General features: G+C 41.3%; 1 protein-coding gene across 1 annotated transcript; it reads right to left on the bottom strand.

Moving 5' to 3' along the window:
• Positions 1-713: 713 nt before the first annotated feature.
• stard7 (StAR related lipid transfer domain containing 7) lies at positions 714-18815 on the bottom strand. The gene is made up of 8 exons (XM_014128541.3): positions 17913-18815; positions 13467-13636; positions 9504-9553; positions 8274-8384; positions 7877-7959; positions 2185-2284; positions 1994-2078; positions 714-1472 (listed from the first exon to the last, which is right to left on the bottom strand). Exons 1-8 carry the CDS (start codon positions 18365-18367, stop codon positions 1306-1308), a joined length of 1221 nt encoding a protein of 406 aa, XP_013984016.1. The 5' UTR covers positions 18368-18815; the 3' UTR covers positions 714-1305.
• Between the last annotated feature and the right edge of the window lie 1462 nt (positions 18816-20277).

Below are 20277 nucleotides of genomic sequence, written 5' to 3' on the forward strand. Positions count from 1 at the left end.
TAAGATTAGGTCTAAGTAGTTTGCAGAACCATTTACACATCAAGACTGAAAAAAAATTGTAAAACGCAATAAAGATTACACATAAACGCATGATCTTACTAAACCCTTGCCTTCCAAAGCGCATCAGTAATAGAACAATTGTTGCACTACTTTCACTGTTAAGGTACAGTAAGAGTTCAGCAAACAAACATATTCCTCTGTAGCGCAAACTAGCGAGCAGTCGGTTTTAATCATGTCTGTTCCATAAACTTTGAACTTAGTTCTCAGTAAGAAACAGTATTTCAGTCATATCCATTCAATTGAAATACAGATAGTTAGGTGGCACAAGAAAATACACACTTTTTATATAAAAAAAAATTTTATATCGTTTTTTTGATAAGGACATTTTAACATGGACGGGTGGAGGGGAACTGCAATGCAAGTGAAATAAAAAAACATCAAGCATTTGTACCATAGTTACTGAGGACTTCTGCAGTTACCATAAGACACCATGTGGACAGGAAGACACTGGTAATCTTCAGAAGGCTGTTAGAAGTGTCATGACCTGGCAGTTTAAAACACAGACAAGGCGTGACAGACAAAAAAAAGTTAGAACCTCAGTTCTGCAGAGAGCAAAACATCGATCCCATGTGAAAATGTGAAAGACCACAAGAGCCCTTAAATCCACTTGTCTGTGGAAGTCAATATGCCAGGGCATTCAGCTCCAAAGCGTGTTCCTCGTGTTCCTGATATCACAGTGGGTTTAATTATTGATGTTCTTCTTTCTCTGTTGTATGAAATAACTATAGGTATGTATTTGTGTAGCGAAGCCTTTAAAGTGAGATATTTAAGTGCTGATGTGACCAGATAAGGGATCCAATCAAAGTGGCTGGAAGAAACCAGTAGACGTGGTAGATGGAGGGAGAAAATGCGTTGGCAACATCTCGATAGGGGTAGTATTTTTGGCTCAGTGTCACTAGTTGGTGAAGCAGCTAGTTAGCAAAATGAGGCATGAGGATGTTGGCTGTCTAGCACAAGTGTCGCAAGGCAGGAAGTCCCAATGGAAATCCTCCTGGCAGCAAAAGCGGAGTCCTTTCTCCAAAGGGCTCAACTGCTTGTTGGTACAGTCCATGCTGTTCATTATAATTCTGTTATCAATAACCAGTATGTGGAACAAGTACTGAATATCTTCAACAAATGTATATTCCAGTTTCATTATATCCCATCCACCCTTGTGTCCAAAAGCTTTGAGTTTGGAGGGTTGTTGTATGTGAGCAGGTGCAGGTTAAATCAAACTCCCCACCACGGCTTAAAAGACATGGTCCCTTATGCGTAGATTTGCCCAGGGCGAGTGTTGTCCCCAAGGCGGTCCTGGCTGGGCTGGTGCTTGGGGTCATTGGACTTCATGACACTGGCATAGTCGTAGATCCCTACCTCCAGGTTCTTAGCCCTAAGGGCTGCAGTATGCAGTTTCTCCAGAAAGTCAGGCATACCTATGAGGGAGGAGGGCAACAGTTGATAACCAGGACTGAGGATAATATACAACCACATGGAAAACCACCATCATCTGATAAGAGACTGTAGACCACAATGACCTATTTATATTTAAAAAAAATAAAAAGGGTTTGATGGAATAGGCCCCAAGGTGATTTTCCATCCAGATAAAAGTAAATCAGACCAAGAAACAAAGCACTGAGCTACAATACCAGCAGATTCAGCTCGTTGGGTATGTTGAATCAGCCAATTACTGTAGCCCAGCTACCTCAAGCTAAAAATAAAATGATCCCTGGCCCATTGAGTTAGGTCTCAATAATTGTGCATAATCAGTGGCTGCATTTGATGGAAAGATCAGGATTTGACTTACTTTCGTGCCCTAATGCCCTCCAGTGAAGCAATTCTGTGTCTATTTAGATAAATATTTGTTTATTTTTATTGTTGATATTCCAACAATGACTGCATCCAGTTTACACCTGGGGATAATCATTAAGCTCCATGAAAAGAAACGAGAGCTCACCACTAGACACCATCCAGCTCACACAGTAGCGGGGAAAGGCAGTCTGAGGGTCGTCGCTGTAGGTCAGAAGGTAGTCAAAGCCATTCTGTGGGACAAGACGACATAAGGTCAGATACTGTAATCCAACATGCACACATAACTAAATATTGCCCAATGATGACATTATCTGTTTTATGATAAACTCTATTCACCTCATCAAAGGTCTTGTGAGGGCGGATGACCATCTTGGACTGGTATGAGTGGACTCTGACGTAGTCCTGAGTTTCCGGGACTCCAGGATGTTGAACCGCTCTAAAAATGGCACAATTTTTATTTTTTTTATAATAAGGGACGGGAGATAAATAAATAGTATTCCAAGCAGAAAAAAAAAAATGTAATTGATACAAAAAGTAGCGCTGGGCAATATGGCCAAAATATATCATGGTATTTTTCAAATTTGACAGCATTTGGTTTTTGAACAATTAAAAGTTCTATATTTGCTTTATGAGTAGTTTGTGACCCTATGGTTGCAACATACCTTCAAAGTGATTGCAATGGGTCTTTCTCCAATCTGATTGTTTTATACTGTTCAGTTCAACCCAAAATAATTTCCTGCTTTTCATATCAAAATTTGACCATACGTGAAATGCTTACTTACAAGCCCTTAACCAACAATACAGTTCAAGAAATAGAGTTAAGAAAATATTTACAAAATGAACTAAAGTGGAAAAAAACATGTTTTTAAGTAACAAGACAATAATGAGGCTACAGTTGAAGTCAGAAGTTTACATACACATAGGTTGGAGTCATTAAAACTCGTTTTTCAACCACTCCACAAATTTATGGTTAAAACTATAGTTTTGGAAAGTCGGTTAGGACATCCATTTTGTGTATGACAAGTAATTTTTCCAACAATTGTTTACATACAGATTAATTCACTTATAATTCACTGTGTCACAATTCCAGTGGGTCCGAAGTTTACATACACTAAGTTGACTGTGTCTTTAAACAACTTGGAAAATTCCAGAAAATGATGTCATGGCTTTAGAAGCTTCTGATAGGCTAATTGACATCATTTGAGTCAATTGGAGGTGTACCTGTGGATGTAGTTCAAGGCCTACCTTCAAACTCAGTGCCTCTTTACGTGACAAAATGGGAAAATGAAAAATCAGCCAAGACCTCAAAAAAAAAAAAAACAGTTGTTGACCTCCACGAGTCTGGTTCATCGTTGGGAGCAATTTCCAAACACCTGAAGGTACCACGTTCATCTGTACAAACAATAGTACGCAAGTTTAAACACCATGGGACCACGCAGCCTTCATACCGCTCAGGAAGGAGACACGTTCTGTCTCCTAGAGATGAACGTACTTTGATGCGAAATGTGCAAATCAATCCCAGAACAACAGCAAAGGACCTTGTGAAGATGCGGGAGAAAGCAGGTACAAAAGTATCTATATCCACAGTAAAACGAGTCCAACGTTGACATAACCTGAAAGGCCGCTCAGCAAGGAAGAAGCCACAGCTCCAAAACAAGCCAGATTACGGTTTGCAACTGCACATGGGGACAAAGATCGTACTTTTTGGAGAAATGTCCTCTGGTCTGATGAAACAAAAATAGAACTGTTTGGCTATATATCCACATAATTTTCCATCCTCATGATGCCATCTATTTTGTGAAGTGCACCAGTCCCTCCTGCAGCAAAGCATCCCCACATGATGCTGCCACCCCTGTGCTTCACGGTTGGGATTGTGTTCTTTGGCTTGCAAGCCTCTCCCTTTTTCCTCCAAACATGACGATGGTCATTATGGCCAAACAGTTCCATTTTTGTTTCATCAGACCAGATGACATTTCTCCAAAAAGTACGATCTTTGTCCCCATGTGCAGTTGCAAACCGTAGTCTGGCTTGATAATGGCAGTTTTGGAGCACTGGCTTCTTCCTTGCTGAGCGGCCTTTCAGGTTATGTCGATATAGGGACTAATTTTACTGTGGATATAGATACTTTTGTACCTGTTGTTTCCTCCAGCATCTTCACAAGGTCCTTTGCTGTTCTTCTGGGATTGATTTGCACTTTTCGCACCAAAGTACATTAATCTCTAGGAGACAGAACGCGTCTCCTTCCTGAACGGTATGAAGGCTGCATGGTCCCATGGTGTTCATATTTGCGTACTATTGTTCGTACAGATGAATGTGGTACCTTCAGGCGTTAGGCTAATTTCCAGTCAGAAGCTTCTAAAGCCATTACATCATTTGCTGGAATTTTCCAAGCTGTTTAAAAAGGCACAGTCAACTTAGTGTATGTAAACTTCTGACCCACTGGAATTGTGATACAGTGAATTATAAGTGAAATAATCTGTCTGTAAACAATTGTTGAAAAATGACTTGCCAAAACTATAGTTTAACTAAATTTGTGGAGTGGTTGAAAAATGAGTTTTAATGACTCCAACCTAAGTCTATGTAAACTTCCAACTTCAACTGTAGGTAGGGGTAAAGTGACTATGCATTGATAATAAACAGCGAGTAGCAGCAGCATAAATACTAAATGTGTGTGTGTGTGTGGGGGGGGGGGGGGACCATGTAAATAGTCCTGGTGGCCATTTGATTAATTGGTCAGCAGTCTTATGGCTTGGGGGTAAAAGCTGTTAAGGAGCCTTTTGGACCTAGACTTGGCCCTCCGGTACCGCTTGCCATGCAGTAGCAGAGAGAACAGTCTATGACTAGGATGACTGGAGTCTGAATTTTTTGGGCCTTCCTGACACCGCCTAGTATATTAGATCCTGGATGGCAGGAAGCTTGGCCCCAGTGATGTACTGGGCTGTACGTACTATCCTCGAGCGCCTTACAGTCAGATGCTGAGCAGTTGCCATACTGAGGAGTTGCCACACCATGCAGTGATGCAACCGGTCAGGATGCTCTTGATGGTGCAGCTGTAAAACTTTGAGGATCTGGGGACCCATGACAAATCTTTTCTTTCTCCCGAGGGGGAAAAGATGTTGTCATGCCCTCTTCACAACTTTTTTGGTGTGTTTGGACCATGATAGGTTGGTGATGTGGACACCGAGGAACTTGAACCTCTTGACCCGCTCCACTACAGCCCCGTCGATGTGAATTTCCATCCATATAAATAATAGTGGCCACTTTGAATACAGTGTTGTTTGACATGACAACGAATGAAAATGCCAGGGAGGAGTTATTGTGACAGGGTAGGAAACAAAGTGTTTGTCAGTGTTTCTTAGGGGACCCTATAATCTTTGGCTACATTAAATGTTTCTTTGTGTAGCCAACACATTAATGCTTTGCCTATTCCCCTTTGATTTAGAAGATACTGTTGCACAGAAAACATGCTGAGTTAAGTCTACACCAGCACTGGTATCAGGCTGTGCTAGCTATCTACGTTTGTGCTGACTCAGTAGATTTATTAGCTAGCCAGTTAACGAGCAATTAGCATAAGAAGCTAACATAATTTAGCTAAAACTTGCTAAGACAAAACTAGCTGTTTGAAGATTTATATAACGCTTATGGATTTATATTAAGCAGCAAAGCAGAAACATCGTTGTCATCAACATTGTTGCATGTGCTACATTGACCATGCAGACTGAATGCAAGGGTCTCGTGGTCAAGGAACAACTAATTCGCTACTTAAGTAACGGAGCAGAGCTAGGTCTGTGTGGAAAGAGGCATGGAGAGAGGAGAGTTAAGACTTAAGTAGTGGTGAAAAAAAAAAAAACATTCAAAATGGACATAACTCACGGCATATCACATTTAACAAACGCAAAACATACAAAATACTGTTATAGAAGGTAAAGTAAAAACCCAAACCAGTCCCTGCATCAATACAGGTATATAGTAAAATACGGTATACCGCCCAGCCTTAACGAAAATATTGCCTCATGTAATGCACACATGTAAACTCAGCAAAAAAAGAAACGTCCTCTCACTGTCAACGGCGTTTATTTTCAGCAAACTTAACATCTGTAAATATTTGTATGAACATAACAAGACTCAACAACTGAGACAAACTGAACAAGTTCCACAGACATGTGACTAACAGAAATTGAACAATGTGTCCCTGAACAAAGGGGGGGGGGGGGTCAAAATCAAAAGTAACAGTTAGTATCTGGTGTGACCACCAGCTGCATTAAGTACTGCAGTGCATCTCCTCATGGACTGCACCAGATTTGCCAGTTCTTGCTGTGAGATGTTACCCCACTCTTCCACCAAGGCACCTGCAAGTTCCCGGACATTAATGGGGGGAGGGTTAGGGGGGGGGGGTCCAACAGGTCCCAGACACGGCCATGGCAGACGTGCTCAATAGGATTGAGATCCGGGCTCTTCGGGGCTCTTCGCTGGCCATGGCAGAACACTGACATTCCTGTCTTGCAGGAAATCACGCACAGAACGAGCAGTATGGCTGGTGGCATTGTCATGCTGGAGGGTCATGTCAGGATGAGCCTACAGGAAGGGTACCACATGAGGGAGGAGGATGTCTTCCCTGTAACGCACAGCGTGGAGATAGCTTGTTGTCATTGCAGGCACAGTCTGATGATGCTGTGACACACCGCCCCAGACCATGATGGACCCTCCACCTCCAAATCGATCCCACACCAAGGTACAGACCTCTGTGTAACACTCATTCCTTCGACGATAAACACGAATCCGATCATCACCCCTGGTGAGACAAAACCGCGACTCGTCAGAGAAGAGCACTTGCCGCCAGTCCTGTCTGGTCCAGCGACGGTGGGTTTGTGCCCATAGGCGACGTTGTTGCCGGTGATGTCTGGTGAGGACCTGCCTTAACGATCCTGTGCAGGTGTTGTTACACGTGGTCTGTCACTGCGAGGACGATTAGCTGTCCACCCTGTCTCCATGTAGCGCTGTCTTACGTGTCTCACAGTACGGACATTGCAGTTTATTGCCCTGGCCACATCTGCAGTCCTCATGCCTCCTTGCAGCATGCCTAAGGCACATTCACGCAGATGAGCAGGGACCCTGGGCATCTTTCTTTTGGTGTTTTTCAGAGTCAGTAGAAAGGCCTCTTTAGTGTCCTAAGTTTTCATAACTGTGACCTTAAAGGGATCGTTCAGGATTTTGTCAATGATGCCCTTTATCTTCTTCCCCAGACTCCGATGAACTCGTGGATACCATTTGTATGTCTCTGCGTGCAGTTTAAATGAAGTTGCTAACTAATGTTTGTGCAATTGCTAACTAGCATTAGCACAATGACTGGAAGTCTATAGTAACTGCTAGTATGTGCCACAGACTGTCATTGCGCTAACACTAGTTAGCATTGGCTCACAAACTACCTCACTACCTTCATACTGGATGCAAAGATAAAAATGGTATCCATGAGTTAAGCGGACTCTGGGGAAGTAGAAAAATGGCTTCATTGCCAAAATCCTTAAGCTAACCAAATGAGAAAATGTAGAATGCCATGGCTGAATGAATGCCTCTAGATTCAACTCAATTTCACACAGATTTAAAAATCAGAACATAACTTCCATTCCATTTAGCTACTGTTTTTGTTATAGTTCTCAGATCAAAAGGTTTAAGCAAATTATCCCCATTCGCTAGTAGGTAGAAGCTTGACTAGTTAATTTTGAAGAACAGATAGAAGAAGCCTATGCTAAATTTAATAGCTAGCTGTATGCTCTTTTACATGAACCTGGCTGATGTTATTGAAGAGAGTTTATTTGGGGTTTTCTTCCCTTATAATCAAAATATATTTTACCTACAACCCAATGTGGTTTAAAATGGAAACATCTTTAATTAGGGTCATATTTGAACAATCAAAAAAATGTGATTAATCTTATTTACCAACAGAAAACCATGATTACCTTGATAAATTATTTTGATCGTTTTTGACAGCCTTCATTTCAATATAACTACTTGACATGAAGTCACTCACCTGGAGATCAGGACCATCAGATTATTCTCCACATCAACGTCATAGCGACGCACATAAACATAGTCTCGTGAGTACATGGGATACTGTGGGAAGATAATACAACAAATCAAAAAAACAAAATGTAGGATAACCAATTGTTGTCATCTGTGGACTATGACACAGCCCTTATTTCAGGGAAACATTGCTTTCTTCCATAAAATACAACACTGTATGCTTGCATATCTGTAATAATCAAATCGAGAACACATGAACAAAGCAAAAACATGTAGCACTCAGTCTACAAATGTTACAATGTAACAGAGAAACCACTGAGGAAATGAAAGCATATCGCAAGTGCATGACTTTGATAAGCATGAGTTCTGCATTTCTAGTGTGTGAGTTGGCAGGGGGAACTTACAGGGAAATGCGTGGCCCAGTGCACAACCTCTGAGCCTGTGTTGACGTCCCTGTCCACCACCTCCAGCTTAAGAACTAGGGCATCCCACTTTTTCCTGTACTCAGTGTCCAACTGTGGCAAAGGGCAGTGCGTGAGACGAGAGGAACAGAGGCTTAAATTGAGCACACACATACAACACGTAGAGCTACATATCTCCACACAAACCTTACACTCCAACAAGGGCATTTGGGTAAACAGACACGTACAAAACAAGAGCCAAGTACGGCGATAAGCACAGACACGCAAAGGGAGTGTATGAACATACAGGACTTCAGGTGCTGAATGGCACAAGCCACTTGCACATTTTCTACTGGATCATTTCTTAACAGGGTCACTGGCTAGGTTTCCATCCAATTGGCGACAGATTTTCATGTGAATATTCTAAAATCCGCATAACAAAATGCACATTTTCCCCACAGAAATGCGTTTCTGTTAAATTGACTTGTTGGGGATAAAAGGCTGTGTGTGACGTAGTGCACATAAATTTCCATGTACCGAATAATACAAATGAAATCAGTTTCCATTGCTTTTAACACTGATGGTTTGCTACACATTTTGTTTTGGCGTTATATAGAGAGTTTGCCCACTGTTATTGACACATGCACTCTAGCCAACAGCTCGCAGATAGTGTGATTATTATGGATAAAAGAGCGAAATTATTTCTATTTGCCAAATGGCAGCCAAGCATCAATGATCCTGTCACCAGAATAAGACCTTTCATATTTATTGGAAAGAAGCATCAAGCTTATAACCCTTAACTTTCACCACCCTGTGAAGTACCTAACTTATTTAAATCTGTACCCTACTAAACTACATTCTTTCCTGACAAGTTGTAGTGGGAGGACCACAATACATGTCACCAAGTTTACTTCGATATGATGGTTATTAAATCAATATTGGCGCATAAAAGCGTTTCCCGCATAATATTTATTTTACCCACATCAAAAGTATCCCACCTTGTCTAGCATACTTTGTATTGTCGACATTTGGAAAGTTTACTGACAAATATTCTGTTTTCATCAGGCGTGTCATTACATTTTGTTTAATCTGACATATACTATACTCGCATAAAAAGTTGGGATGGAAACTTGGTTAGTGAAGGTACAAGTTCTCTTGCACACTTTTTAACATTCAAAATGAAACTATTATACCAAGTCAAGACAGTTAGCATAAAATAAGCCTGTTTAGTACCTGAACATTGAAGAACTGTCTGGGGGTGACATCGTTGTAAGAACCCAAAACTGTGAAAAGATTAGAGGGAAAAAGGTGTTGAGTGTTAATAATGACACTCAGACATGTAGATGATGATCATGGCAATAAGAAGAGGGAAAAGAGTGCAAATGTACATCAAAAAGGTTGATGAAATTATGACATGCCAGATAGTCACATAGAAAAGGTACAGTGCATTCAGAAAGTATTCAGACCCCTTGACTTTCCACATTTTGTTATTAAAAGTTACAGCCTTATTCTAAAATGTATTAAATCATTTCTCAATCTACACACAATACCCCATAATGATGAAGCAAAAAGAAGTTTAGAATTTTTTACGAACGTATATTTATAAAAAAAAAAAAAAAAGGAAACATATCATTTACCTAAAGTATTCAGACCCTTTACTCAGCACTTTGTTGAAGCACCTTTGGCAGCGATTACAGCCTCGAGTCTTCTTGGGTATGACGCTACAAGCTTGGCTCACCTGTATTTGGGTTTCTCCCATTCTCTTCTCCCATTCCCACCTTCGTCCTGAGCAGGTTATCATCAAGGATCTCTGTAATTTGCCTCGATCCTGACTAGTCTCCCAGTCCCTGCCACTGAAAGACATCCCAACAGCATGATGCTTCCACCACCATGCTTCACCGTAGGGATGGGGCCAGGTTCCCTCCAGACGTGACGCTTGGCATTCAGGCCAAAGAGTTCATTCTTGGTTTCATCAGACCAGAGAATCTTGTTTCTCATGGTCTAAGAGTTTTCAGGTGCCTTTGGCAAACTCCAAGCGGGATGTCATGTGCCTTTTACTAATGAGTGTCTTCTTTCTGACCACTACCATAAAGGCCTGATTGGTGGAGTGCTGCAGAGATGTTGTCCTTCTGGAAGGTCTCCCATCTCCACAGAGGAACTCTGGCGCTTTGTCAGAGTGACCTTCAGGTTCTTGGTCACCTCCCTGACCAAGGCCCTTCTCCCCTGTGTAAGGACTGACGCCAGAGATCAGAAGCAGGTACGGGGAGTCAACATTTAATAAGGAACAGACATGAAACAAGACAGCACAGCGTCAGCACACAGGCAAAACAACGACATTCAACAATCAATGCAGCAGCGGGGAACAGAGATGGGGAACTGACAAATATAGGGGAGGTAATAATCAGACGATTGAGTCCAATAATACGCTGATGCGCATGACGGGGAAAGGCAGGATTACTGATGGTGGCAGGAGTGTGTAATGCTGGGGAGCCTGGCACCTTCCAGCACCAGGGAGGGGGAACAGGCGTGACACCCTGATTGCTCAGTTTGGCTGGGTGGCCAGCTTTACGAAGAGTCTTGGCGGTAACAAACTTCTTCCATTTCAGAATGGAGGCCACTGGACCTTCAATGTTGCAGATACTTTCTGGTACCCGTCTCCAGATTTGTGCCTCGACACAATCCTGTCTCTGAGCTCCACGGACAATTCCTTCAACCTCATGGCTTGGTTTTTGCTCTGACATGCACTGTCAACTGTGGGACCTTATATTGACAGGTGTGTGCCTTTCCAAATCATGTCCAATCAATGGAAACAGGATGCACCTGAGCTCAATTTGGAGTCTCACAGCAAAGGGTCTGAATACTTTTGTAAAGTTTTTTATTTATTAGCAAAAATTTCTAAAAACCTGTCATTATGTTGTATTTTGTGTAATGGTCGACCGATTAATCGGAATGGCCGATTAATTAGGGTCGATTTCAAGTTTTCATAACAATCGGTAATCGGTATTTTGGGCCACCGATTTGCCGATTTAAAAAAATATATATTTTTTAACTAGGCAAGTCAGTTAAGAACACATTCTTATTTTCAATGACGGCCTAGGAACGGTGGGTTAACTGCCTTGTTCAGGGGCAGAACGACAGATCTTTACCATGTCAGCTTGGGGATTCAATCTTGCAACCTTACGGTTAACTAGTCCAACGCTCTAACCACCTGCTTTACATTGCACTCCACGGGGAGCCTGCCTGTTACGCGAATGCAGTAAGAAGCCAAGGTAAGTTGCTAGCTAGCATTAAAAACGTACCTTATAAAAAACAATCAATCAATCATAAGCACTAGTTAACTACACATGGTTGATGATATTACTAGTTTATCTAGCCTGTCCTGCGTTGCATATAATTGATGCGGTGCGCATTCGCGAAAAAGGACTCATTGCTCCAACTTGTACCTAAACATCAATGTCTTTCTTAAAATCAATACACAAGTATATCTTTTTAAACCTGCATATTTAGTTAATATTGCCTGCTAACATGAATTTATTTTAACTAGGGAAAATGTGTCACCTCTGCAACAGAGTCAGGGTATATGCAGCAGTTTGGGCCGCCTGGCTCGTTGCAAACTGTGAAGACTATTTCTTCCTAACAAAGACAGCCAACTTCGCCAAACGGGGGATGATTTAACAAAAGCGCATTTGCGAAAAAAGCACAATCGTTGCACGACTGTACCTAACCATAAACATCAATGCCTTTCTTTAAATCAATACACAGAAGTATATATTTTTTAACCTGCATATTTAGCCAAAATAAATCCAGGTTAGCAGGCAATATTGCACGCAGAGTCAGGGTATATGCAACAGTTTGGGCCGCCTGGCTCGTTGCGAACTAATTTGCCAGAATTTTACGTAATTATGACATACCATTGAAGGTTGTGCAATGTAACAGGAACATTTAGACTTATGGATGCCACCCGTTAGATAAAATACGGAACGGTTCCGTATTTCACTGAAAGAATAAACGTGATAGTTTCCGGAGTCGACCATATTAATGACCTAAGGCTCGTGTTTCTGTGTGTTATTATGTTATAATTAAGTCTATGATTTGATAGAGCAGTCTGACTGAGCGATGGTAGGGAGCAGCAGGCTTGTAAGCATTCATTCAAAATAGCACTTTCGTGCGTTTTGCCAGAAGCCCTTCGCAATGCATTGCGCTGTTTATGACTTCAAGCGTATCAACTCCCAAGATTAGGCTGGTGTAACCGATATGAAATGGCTAGCTAGTTAGCCGGGTGTGCGCTAATAGCGTTTCAAACGTCACTCGCTCTGAGACTGAGAGTAGTTTTTTCCCTTGCTCTACATGGGTAACGCTGCTTCGAGGGTGGCTGTTGTCGATGTGTTCCTGGTTCGAGCCCAGGTAGGAGCGAGGAGAGGGACGGAAGCTATACTGTTACATTGGCAATACTAAAGTGCCTATAAGAACATCCAATAGTCAAAGGTATATGAAATACAAATCGTATAGAGAGAAATAGTCCTATAATAACTACAACCTAAAACTTCTTACCTGGGAATATTGAAGACTCATGTTAAAAGGAACCACCAGGTTTCATTTGTTCTCATGTTCTGAGCAAGGAACTTAAACGTTAGCTTTCTTACATGGCACATATTGCACTTTTACTTTCTTCTCCAACACTTTGTTTTTGCATTATTTAAACCAAATTGAACATGTTTCATTATTTATTTGAGGCTAAATTGATTTTATTGATGTATTATATTAAGTTAAAATAAGTGTTCATTCAGTATTGTTGTAATTGTCATTATTACAAATATATATATTTAAATTAAATTAAAAAAAAATCATATTTAAAATGTAAATTAAACATTAAAAAAATATTTTAAAAATATAAAAAACGCTGATTAATCGGTATCGGAGTTGAAAAATCATAATCGGTCGACCTCTAATTGTGTGTAGATTGGATTAAATAAACATTTCCTCATCATTTTAGATTAAGGCTGTAACAAAATATGGGAAAAGGGGTCTGAATACTCATTCTGAGTGTCAACAATCAATTAAATTTATTGCTAAAGCCCTTCTTACATCAGCTGATGTCACAAAGTGCTGTACAGAAACCTAGCCTAAAACCCCAAACAGCAAGCAATGCAGGTGTAGAAGCGCAACACAAAGCTATAAGTGACAATGCAGGCTGACCTCTGTATTCCCACAAGTGGCTTCCCTCGATGGGCCGCCTCCACACTTTGAAGTTATTCTTCTCCATGACAACCTCCCAGCCGGTCTCCACCTGCCCTGCAGCCTTCTCCTTTTCTGAAGATGCACTCAGATTCTTCACCTTCTCCAAAGCTTGGAGCTCTAGTCCACATCTGGGGAAGTGTGCAGGGATAGAGATCTTAACACGGTAATATCACAGTACCAAAATGTCATGATACCAACATTTTAGAATACCGTAGTACCATTTCATATGATACTGACTTTTTCCAGCCCTAGCGATCTAAAAAACCTGCTACAAAATGTTTATAAATTCAGTTGAATTGAAGCAACAGCCACTAGTCTCCGGTATGCACAGGTCCAATCATATTCACTTCCATGCTCACATCACGTGTAGCAGCTGTAATCAGCCAGCATAACCCTCTACCAGCCCTCCCTCACATGCTTCTCGCCTTCTGCTCTTCATGCCCATCCTCAGTCAGTTAAAAAAAAATATATACATTCAGCAGTGATGGAGAGCGGGGATGCAGACCCAGACGAGTCTGTTAGATTTGTACATTTGTTACATTGGAGCAGCGCCAAAGCGAGCAATGTTGATACATTGTATGATTTCAAATAGCCTGTTATAACCAAGAGCACAGACCAGTCTGAGTTTGAAGTTCACTGTCATGCAGCCTCAGTATCAGAGGGGTAAAATGGAGCACTGCTTGGCGACAGGCATGCTTGCAGCTTCACAGCAAAGACAACAGGTTGTCTCGAGCCTAAATGGTAAAAAAATAAAAATAACATAAAAAGTGACCCATATTACCGGAGATACCCATTTTAAAATGGGATTCGTGCGCATTTGATATAATTTTACAAACATGTCGCAGGCCATGTTATACTAATCCCGGGTCGCTAATTATTGGTTTGATAAGACTGTTCAGTCATGTTACCTAGCTAGCTAACAACCTGGTAACTTGACAGTAGGTTTAGGCTAATTTAATTGGAACAGGAAGAAAGGAAAAGGGTATGCTTCTCAAAAAGGTAGGAATGTAATGTAAGCCTAAACTACAGTTGAAGTCGGAAGTTTACATACACTCAGGTTGGAGCCATTAAAACTCATTTTTCAACCACTCCACACATTTCTTGTTAACAAACTATAGTTTTGGCAAGTCGGTTAGGACATCTACTTTGTGCATGACAAAGTAATTTTTCCAACAAATTGTTTACATCTAAAAGGACTTAGATCATGACAAGATTCTCTGGTCTGATGAAACCAAGATTGAACTCTTTGTCCTGAATGCCAAGTGTTACGTCTGGAGGCAACAGGCACCATTCCTATGGTGAAGCATGGTGGTGGCAAAATGTCTATCTACTCCGATTTCAGAGTGTGCCAGAGCGCAGAATACCTGATGAATTTACAAAACGCCAAAAACCCCATTGAATATATGGCCGGTGTCAGTAAACGTCTGCAAAAAAAGTGGAATTAAATTGTTGCCAGCAGCACAATTACAATCACAAATGCTCTGGATAACATGAAAACAGCCTAACGAGCTCTGCTAGGGCAATTCAAATGGTCAGATTGAGGCCTTCTCTCATTTGTGACAGGAATTAGCTAGCAAGTTAGCCAACTAAGCTGTTAGCTTGGGTGCTTGACTGTCGTTTTGAGGTCAGAATGCTCGGCTCAACTCTACTCCTCGGCCAGAGCGTCCAGTGATGCGCTCCGAGGGCGAAACACTCTGAATTTATGAACGGAAAAATCTGACAAACAATGGTCTGCAATTACGAACACCCAGAGCGCACCCTGGCACTCTAGATTGAATTTACAAACACACCCCAAAATCGTAAAATGTCTAGCTAGTCATTTGTTATGCTAACAAGAAGTTGCATAGCAACAGCATCAACTTCCGGTAGACAGCCGAAGCACTAGTATGCTCAACTGAAAGGATACCGTTTGTTTACAGTATACTAAAATGAACTAATAGTATGTAGTATATACTTATTAAGTATCGGTATTCAACACAGCTATAGACCGTTATCTCTGCTACCGCACGTCAAGCGGTACCCAAGTGCCAAGTCTGGGACCAAAAGGCTCCTGAACAGCTTCTACCCCCAAACCATAAAACTAACTGTCAGTAATCAAATGGCTACACAGACTATTTGAATTGACCCCCTTTTTATTTGCACTGGCTCTATGAACACTCACTGGACTCTACCCATACATACTACACTGACACTCCAACACACACCTTTCAGAAAGTATTCACACCCCTTTACTTTTTCCACATTGTTGGAAAAGCCTGAATTAAAAAATGTATTAATTGAAAAAATATTGTCAATGGCCTACACACAATACTCCATAATTTCAAAGTGGAATTATGTTTATCAAAATGTTGAGTCAATTATTCAACCCCTTTGTTATGGCAAGACTAAATACATTTAGGAGTAAACATTTGCTTAACAAGTCACAATAAGCTGCATGGACTGTGTGTAATAAGTGTTGAACTGATTTTTGAATGACTACCTCATCTCTGTACCCCACAGACACAAGGTCAAATTTCAAATACAGATTCAACCACAACCCCAGGGAGGATTTCCTATGCCTTGCAAAGAAGGGCACCTATTGATAGATGGGTAAAAAATAATATATCCTTTCTAACTCAGTTGCCGGATAGGAAGGAAACTGCTCAGAGATTTCACCATGAGGCCAATAGTAACTTTAAAACAGTTAAGCATTTAATGGCTGTGATAGGAGAAAACTGAAGATGGATCAACATTGTAGTTACTCCACAATACTAACCTAATTGACACAGTGAAAAGACGATAGCCGGTACAGAATAAAAAGACTCCAAAACATGCATTCTGTTTGCAATAAGGCACTAAAGTAATACTGCAAAAAAATGTGTCAAAGCAATTTACTTTTTGTCCTGAATACAAAGTGTTGTGTTTGGGGCAAAACCAATACAACACATTACTGAGTACCACTCTCCATATTTTCAAGCATAGTCGTGGCTGCATCATGTTATGGGCATGATTGTAATTGTTAAAGGAGTGGGGAGTTTTTCAGGATAAAAATAAATACATTTTTACAGAATGGAGCTAAGCACAGGCATAATCCTTGAGGAAAACCTTGCAGTCTGCTTTCCACCAGACAATGAATTCACCTTTCAGCAGGACAATAACCTAAACAGGCCAAATCCACTGGAGATGCTTACCAAGAAGAGGGTGAACGTTCCTGAGCGTCTCATTTACAGTTTTGACTTAAATCTACTTTAAAATCTATGGCAACACTTAAATGGTTGTCTAGCAATGATCAACAACCAATTTGACAGAACTTTTAGAATTTTGAAGAAAAAAGAAAAGAAAAAAAAAGGCAAATGTTGCACAATCCAGGTGTGGAAAGCTCTGAGAGACTTACTCAGAAAGACTCAGCTGTAATCGGTGCCAAAGGTGCTTATACAAAGTATGACTCAGGGGTGTGAATACTTATGTAAATTAGATCTGTATTTAATATTCAACATGTTTTCACTTTGTCATTATGGAGTATTGTATGTAAATGTGGAGAAAACAATTGTATTTAATCCATTTTGAATTCCGGTTGTAAGAAAATGTGGAATGAATCAAAAGGGTATGAATACTTTCAAGGTACTGTAAACTACATATACTCACACATACCCGCATATTGACGCCACTCACATGCTGCTTAATGACTGGAACCGGAACAGAGCCAACGGAATGGCATCTAACATGCGTTTGATACCATTCCACCAATTCCGCTCCAGCCATTAACACAAGGCCATCCCCCCCAATTAAGGTGCCACCATCTCCTGTAGTTGATTGCCTAGTCACTTTTACCCCTACCTACATGTACATAATTACCTCCACATTGACTCGGTACTGGTACTCCTTGTGTATAGTCTTGTTATTGACATTTTATTGTGTTACTATGACCTTTTTTGCTAAGTCTGCATTGTTGGGAAAGGGCTCGTGAGTAAGCACCTGTTGTATTCAGCGCATGTGACAAATAAAATTTTATTTGAAACCAAGCACATTGCCAGCTTTCACATTGCAGGACAAGGTTAAAGCAAAGGTAGGCCTAATATTCCACACCTGCATTAAACAATTGGGGGAAAAAAAGTGTACAATTTGGCACAGTGCAATATGCACACAATGTTTCACATGATAAACTGGGTGGTTCGAGCCCTGAATGTTAGTTGCCAGACTGCCGCAGGGGTATGACAAAACATGTATTTTTACATTGGTAACCAGTTTATAATAGCAATAAGGCACCTCGGGGGTTTGTGGTATATCGCCAATATACCACGGCTAAGGTCTGTATCCAGGCACTACGCGTTGCGTCGTCTTTATGAGTTGCCCTTGCAGTGGTATATTGTCCATATACCACACCCCCTTTGGCCTTATTGCTTAACTGTAAGTAACAGCATGTACCTGTGTAGTTCTTCATCTCGAACCTTCTCGTCCTCCCACATAAATACACCAGCCAGTGCAGCCACAAGCTTCCCCGTGGAGGAGTGCTTGCTCTGGAGTCGACGCCATATGCTTCCAACCAGAGTCCACCTGGTTCGCTCCGAGTACAGGTTTGAGTAGAGCTCTCCAATCTGATGAGCGCGTCGAAGCCTCTGGCCGGTCACAAAGCTACAATGGTTGGCAAAAATTGACAGCAGGCCTTGCTTCTTCTTGTCAGATCTCGCTTTTTCACTCGTGCCCACCCCCGATCTCTGGAGCCATGACAACAACAGGCCAATGCGTCGTCCCATCCATGAGGTGGTTACGGATTTGCCCTTGCCAATTCCCTGTCTCAGTGCATTACTGCTTTGAAACCTAACAGCACATACACTGATTTCACATAACGCTATAGGCCGCCGTTGTATAGACTGAAACATGCTGCAGGTTGTGCAAGTTCAACAACTAGAAGTGGCCGCTAATTAAAGCAAGTGGTTGGATTGGAACACTCGTTACCAACAATGTCACGTTATGATGCTGTCGATATTGACTGCAAACTACGAATAATTTACATAACTATAAGAAGCAAACCACACTGCCAAATATGCAGATTGTGCCAACGTTAGCTGGTTATAAAGCTAGGTTGTTCCTTTACAGGCCTAACAAAGTATCAAGGTCCCATGCTCTTAGTAAATTTATGACGTTAGCTAGCTAACGTAAACTACGCAAGACAAGAGCCAAGCACTATCTACCATGGAACCGATTACCTTTGCACAGCGGGCAGATTACGTACTGTTTTTTTGAATAGTCGTATAAACCGCTATTACTTTTAATTGTGCTCAATTCGGTTAAATTACTAGCTCACCAATTTCACGTTTATCTTGCACATCGCAGTCAGTCGACCTGATCCCTACCTTCCACGCCCCTCGAGAGGACCCTCCTTATTTGGACAACACAATTATTATTGGTCATTCATCGTTGGGGTGCAATTTTCATTGGCAGTAGTTGGTGTCAATATTTAGCAACTAGCATGTTCAGTTGTGATCCTGACGTCATTCTGCCTTGAAGGACCACGATAAAGGTGAAAAGGAGTCTATGCAAATGCACAGTTGCATTAGCAAGGTAATCAGAAATAATGCTAAACGAAAAAAAGAATACAGTTGAATCATTAAACAAATACTGTCAATGAAAGCGAAATGTAATATGGACAGCAATTATCTTTGCAGTCAACAATAGATCAAATTGAAACGACAGCCATTGTCCGCCAGGTGGAGCAGTAGATTTCACGCTACTGCTCTTATGCAATGATGTAAAGGGCTTTGTCCGTACTGAAGATTCGCCTCTCCTGTCCGGACATACAAAAGAGAATACGTACAGGTTTCCGTTAATTGTATACCTCAGTGCTAGGTTCTTATATCATACTGTCATAGTGAAAAGAGATGAACAGCTATCCTTGAGATGAAAGTAGCTAAACTACACTACAAAGGAAAGTAGCTGACTACTTTGAAACTAGTTAGGTGGCTAAGCATAATAATTGTTCAGTTTTTAACAAAAGCACCAAATGTGGCACAGATAGATTTGTGTATAATGAAAAGATTTAGATGTAAACAGGATAGTTCACCCAAATTCCAAAAGGACATATTGGTTTCCTTACCCTCTAAGCAGTCTATGGACAAAGGATTGTAATGAAACAGGCAGGGAGCCTGCCTCGAACCCTCAACCTTCTAGCCCGAAGTCCAGCGGGCTATCGACTGTGCCCCAAAAGCATGCTCGAGCAGCAGAGTCGATATCTGTGCTTATAAACCCAGGGTCGTTACATTACTCCCTTCTTTCAAAGAGCTTGTCCTCCTACTAGCTTGCGACTCAACATCTTATAGGAACTCGCTCACCAGCCAAGCACACACACTGTCATGGATGCAAGGTCTGATTCCACTTCTGACACCAATGTAATGAAACGGGCAGGGAGCAGGCCTCGAACCCTCAACCTTCTAGCCCTAAGTCCAGCGCGCTATCGACTGTGCACCAAAAGCATGCTCGAGATATCTGTGCTTATAAACCCAGGGTTGTTACACTATGTTTACAAAAACCCTGCCGTTCTGCTATGTCAGTCACTTGTTCTGCACATGCGTACATCTGCATATTCTCCAGTCAGAATCTGACATAACTTGTTAGTGCAGGAGAGAGAGAAAGAGAGAGAGAGTGCAGGAGAGAGAGAGAGAGAGGTTGTTGCTGATGGGTAAATTATGTGTTAGTTGTTGCGCAGAGTTTTTTGTTAAGTATTGTGTAGCCGCTGCTTCTGAGGTATGTGTGTGTTATTAACAATTATTCTAAGATAACTCAAGAAATCAGT

The sequence above is a fragment of the Salmo salar genome, chromosome 11 (genome assembly GCF_965601325.2).
Source record: "Salmo salar chromosome 11, fSalSal1, whole genome shotgun sequence".
NCBI lineage: Eukaryota > Metazoa > Chordata > Actinopteri > Salmoniformes > Salmonidae > Salmo > Salmo salar.